We start from the raw sequence: 4,636 nt of genomic DNA, 5'->3' as shown, positions 1-4,636 counted from the left end.
TCACTGTAGGGTGCGTGTGCTCGCCAGGCAGACAGAGAGAGACATAGAGACAGAAAGCGAGAAATCACCCCCCAGGGGGGATGGTCATGCCGCAATCACTTCTCCTCCATTCTCCTCTCGGGATCTTGGGCACGCACGCACACGCGCCCGGCGTGAGTTTTAAGCCACCGGGTCCGGGACACGAACCGCAGTCGACTACGTGGGAGTCCAGCGACATAGCCATTACGCTAACTGCTGGTTCCCCTTGCTGTTTTCATTGCAGTTGTAATCTGCTGAATGAGAGATGCTGGTCTAATGCCCTTTCGTCATTGGGGTGGTAATTGCCTTTTGTGAAGTATTTAGGAACACTTATGAGAGGGGGCCAGAGTTGGTCAGAATGCCTGAGAGGTACTCAGTATAGCATGTTTACAAAGAATTTAGTCCTGCCAGAATGCCAGTGCCCACCCATGAGTGACACTGCTGTACATAACTTGCAGAGAGTGATACTAAATTGGTGTCCAGCTTTTAGGAGAATAATATTCATGTATGCATGTAACTAAAAATTGGAAAACTTGTGTTTTTTATACCGTGTCCACACACTTTTGTTTGCTCCTATTTTAAGATAAATTTCAGGTATACCATTTCCTCTGTAAAGTTCATGTGAATTAGACCTAGACCTTAATCTCTTCTAAATCTACCTCATAATCTGAAAGCCACAGAGGAAATGCCATGTTTTTTGTTTCCTAGGGCTGTTAACAAATTCCAACCAATTTGGCTTAAGACAGCATTTATTCTCAAGTCTGAAACCAAGGTGTAAGGGCCCTGCCCTCTCCCTGAAGGCTCTAAGAATACTGGTTTGTCTTGGCCTGTCTTCAGACAAGCCCTCTTTGGCTTATGGCTACTTTAGTCCAGTCTCTCATCACATGTCCCTCTTCCTTCTATGTCTCCTCTTAACTAAATTTACACCTCATTTTAATCCACTGTAACTTTATTTTGCCCGCTTTTTCTGCAAAGACCCAGTTTCTTCACAATGGAAAAATCAGAAGGCACTGAACTGCCAGCTGTGCCTGTTGGGCAGTGTGGAGAGCAGCCAATTTGAAAACATGTAGTTAAGACATGTGGCCTGTAGACACGTGCAGAAATGGGCTTTCATAAGTTACTCTAGCAGGGCTATTCAAAAGCATCTTTATATACGAAAGCAGTTATCTGCCTGTTGTCAGTGGTTGTCTTTTTATTATTGTTAATACCCAAAACCCCAGTACTGCCTTGTATTGGGCTAAAGTAAGTCACCTGTGTTTATTAAATTGTCTCCACCCCCCACCCCGAAAAAAATTAGAAAATTATATAGCGCCAGTCATTTTCACATCTTTAGACAACTTACATCCAAAAACAACTGGCTTTGCATTGCAATTTCTCCTCCCTGACTCTCTTTGCATTCCACTTCCTCCTTCCCCATTCCTTCCACATCCCATTTTCCCCTTTAAAAGAATAAACCTAAGGCTGGTTCTGGTCACAATTTCTCCATCAGAGAAGCTGTGCCCATGCAATCCTCGCTTTTCTATCCTCAGGTGTCTTTGTGTATTTGTTAATGTGTCTATTTCTAAGCCACAGCCTTCCCCCTCAGAGAAACGTGTTCATGCCAAACTAGGCCCAGCAAAGTGGCGCCCAATACTAGGCAGTATTAGAGTATTGAGTATTAATAATAAAAAGACCACCATTGACAACAGGCAGATACTGCTTTTACATGTAAATGCATCAAATAGCCCTACTAAAAGAGCTTATAAACGCATGTTTCTGCATGTCTACAGGCTACATGTTTTAATTGCATGTTTTCAAATTGACTACTCTCCACAGGGCAGTGAGAAGAATGATCACGCTTTTTCAGTGGGTTATTTGTCTATCCCAAGTTTTCTATTCTTGGTGTGCCTCTGCCCCTGAACAAAAGTTTCTTGGAGAGGATTTTGTTATAGGGTGTGTGCATTCGAGAGAGGCAAGAAAGAAAGAAGTCTCTCCCCAAGAGTGATGCCCACACCACAGTCTCTTCTTCTTTCTCTCAGGATTTGGGGCACGCAGACGTGCCCAATATGAGTTTCAGGCCACCAGGTCTGGGACTCAAACTGCAGTCTGCCATGTGGGAGTCCAGCCCTCTACCACCATGCTACCTGCTGGCCTCTCTATTTAATGGTTAGACTTTCCATCTGGAAAGGTGCGTTTGGGAAGGGCTAATCTGGGAAATTGTAAAGTACTACATCATTGTAGCCCAACTCTGGGCTTTTTGGATAATGAAGCAAAACCAGATCCAAGTCTTAATTCTGAAATCTCTCACATCAGGGTGTGGGGCGAAGATATGCTCATGTGGTGTTGAGGAAAGCAGACATTGACCTCACCAAGCGGGCAGGAGAGCTCACTGAGGATGAGGTGAGGACAGTTGGGGGATGGTTTCGGGCTCCGGGGCGGGGGGGGGGTTCCTATCTAGATCTGACCTTGCCCTGTCCACCAGGTGGAACGTGTGATCACTATTATGCAGAATCCACGCCAGTACAAGATCCCAGACTGGTTCTTGAACAGGCAGAAAGATGTAAAGGATGGAAAGTACAGCCAGGTGTGTGTGATGAGTGGGGGTTCCGGTTGGAGATAGGCATAGGAGGGCAGGGAGTAAAACATCCCTTGTCCCCACCTTCAAATCTAGGTTCTGGCCAACGGTCTGGACAACAAGCTGCGTGAAGACCTGGAGAGACTGAAGAAGATACGGGCCCATAGAGGGCTGCGCCACTTCTGGGGGTGAGTCGGGGATAAGGGGTCACATCTCTTGCCTGCCCCTACACTCCCATCAGGATTCCTCATGCTCATTCTTTCATACCGTCGTATTTGTTCATGGTATGTATGTCTGACCTGTAGCCTTTTTCTTTTTTTACCTACAGCCTTCGGGTCCGAGGCCAGCACACTAAGACAACTGGCCGTCGGGGCCGTACCGTGGGTGTGTCCAAGAAGAAATAAGTCTGTAGGCCTTGTCTGTTAATAAATAGTTTATATACCTATGGCTTCTTTTTGTGCTTCTCTCCATTCTTCTGATGACCCTTTCAGAAGGAACATTAAGATGGTGGGGCCTGGGACCAGGAGATAGCATAATTGTTACTGGGCTCCCATGTAGTCTGTGGTTCGAGTCCCAGACCTGGCAGGTTAAAACTCAAATTGGGCATGTGTGCTTGCATTCCCAAAAGGGTATGAATAAAGGAGGGATTGCCGTGTAATCATCACTCTTGGGGGGTGATTCCTGTGTTTACAGTGAGTGAATGTGCCCTACAGCAGAAATCTTTTTTAAAAAAATGCTGGGCCCTGGAAAAGGAATGGGTTTCTCCCTTTCCATTTAGTTGGCGATGTTCACCTTCAGCTGGGGAATGCCATGGGTTTTGGTCACAGCAAGAGTGCTAGTGTCACCCCTGACCCCACCCCTAAAATACACACCTGGAACTGTAGCTAGAAATGGCCTGCCCCATTAAGTATGTACGAGTAGGGCGGGGCCTGACCACAGCCAAGACCAGTGCACTGTGGTTGATGTGCAAGGCAGTTGCACAGTGGGTGAAAGCCTAGCCAGATGAAACTAGTGAATTATTTGCAGGTCTTAACCGCTCTAGGGGGTCTAAAATAGAGTCCTGTATCTTAGGTGAAGTCGCAGGTCTTGTCAGGCCTTTGGGGGGGACCAGCAGATGGCGTAGTGGTTACGTAGCCGGGCTCCCACATGGCCGATCACAATGGTTGGTCCCATAGAAACTACGGCGTGCGCGCCCAAGATCCAAAGACAAAAGGGGATTGTGTGGCCATTCCCCCTGTGGGGTGATTTCTCGCTTTGTGTCTCCAGCCAGCGCACGCGCCCTATAGCTGGAAGAAAATTTCTAAATTAAACCTTTGGGAATTTTCCTGCCTGGTTCAATGGGCACTGGTTTCAGCAACCCGGAAGGGATTGGCTTCCAGAAGGTGAAGCACGTGAGCCAGTCGGGGTGGGAGTCGCTGTGCGTGGCTGGGTTGCTCCGAGGCCACTTCCGGCGGGGATGCTGCGAATGCGCAGTGGTCGCGGCAGACAACCGCGCCGGGGAACGGCAGGGGAGAGGCGTCTGGTGCCACTACCCGCGCGCCATGGAGCCGAGCTCGGCGGCAGCGAGGCCCCCGCCACAACCGCGCCCCGCCAGCCGCCCGCGCTGCCCCTCCCCAGGGCGCGCTGGTTCCCGCACCGCGCTCCACCTGCTCCAGCCCCGCGGTGGGTCAGGTGGCGCCAGCTTGCCCGCCGCTAACCAACTGCCTTTCCCACAGATTCCCTCTGACTGCGCCACGCCATGCCCCTCAGCCCCTTCCGGCGCCTTCTCCTAGTCGCGCTGCTGCTGGCGATCGTCTGGGCGCTCTTTGGGCCCTCGGGCATTGGGGAGGAGCTGCTGAGCCTAACGCTCAGCTCCCTGCTCCCAGCCCCGGCCTCTCCCGGGCCGCCCCTGGCCCTGCCGCGCCTCCTGATCCCTAACCACGAGGCCTGCGGTGGTCCAGGCGCCCCTCCCTTTCTGCTAATCCTGGTGTGTACTGCTCCGGAGAATCTGAACCAGAGGAAGGCCATTCGGGCCTCGTGGGGAGGGCTGCGTGAGGCCAGGGGGCTCAGGGTGCAGACGCTCTT

General features: G+C 50.4%; 2 protein-coding genes across 2 annotated transcripts in view; both read left to right on the top strand.

The window, feature by feature from the left end:
- Positions 1 to 3,019, top strand: part of RPS18 (ribosomal protein S18) — a 6,217-nt gene extending 3,198 nt beyond the window's left edge. The window contains exons 3-6 of the mRNA XM_006144234.3: positions 2,311 to 2,397; positions 2,480 to 2,581; positions 2,669 to 2,760; positions 2,901 to 3,019. Of these exons, the coding sequence (XP_006144296.1) occupies positions 2,311 to 2,397; positions 2,480 to 2,581; positions 2,669 to 2,760; positions 2,901 to 2,976 (357 nt within the window). The 3' untranslated portion in view covers positions 2,977 to 3,019. The remainder of the gene's footprint in view (positions 1 to 2,310; positions 2,398 to 2,479; positions 2,582 to 2,668; positions 2,761 to 2,900) is intronic.
- Positions 3,020 to 4,153: 1,134 nt separating this feature from the next.
- B3GALT4 (beta-1,3-galactosyltransferase 4) overlaps positions 4,154 to 4,636 on the top strand; it is a 1,519-nt gene continuing 1,036 nt past the window's right edge. Inside the window, 1 exon segment of the mRNA XM_027770218.1 lies at positions 4,154 to 4,636. This exon segment is cut by the window's right edge and continues 7 nt beyond it. Within this exon segment, the coding sequence (XP_027626019.1) occupies positions 4,311 to 4,636 (326 nt within the window). The 5' untranslated portion in view covers positions 4,154 to 4,310.

This window comes from Tupaia chinensis, unplaced genomic scaffold (genome assembly GCF_000334495.1).
Source record: "Tupaia chinensis unplaced genomic scaffold, TupChi_1.0 Scaffold000116_1, whole genome shotgun sequence".
NCBI lineage: Eukaryota > Metazoa > Chordata > Mammalia > Scandentia > Tupaiidae > Tupaia > Tupaia belangeri.
The sequence above is the reverse complement of the archived record's forward strand: the minus strand, read 5'-3'. Positions and strand labels throughout refer to the sequence as shown.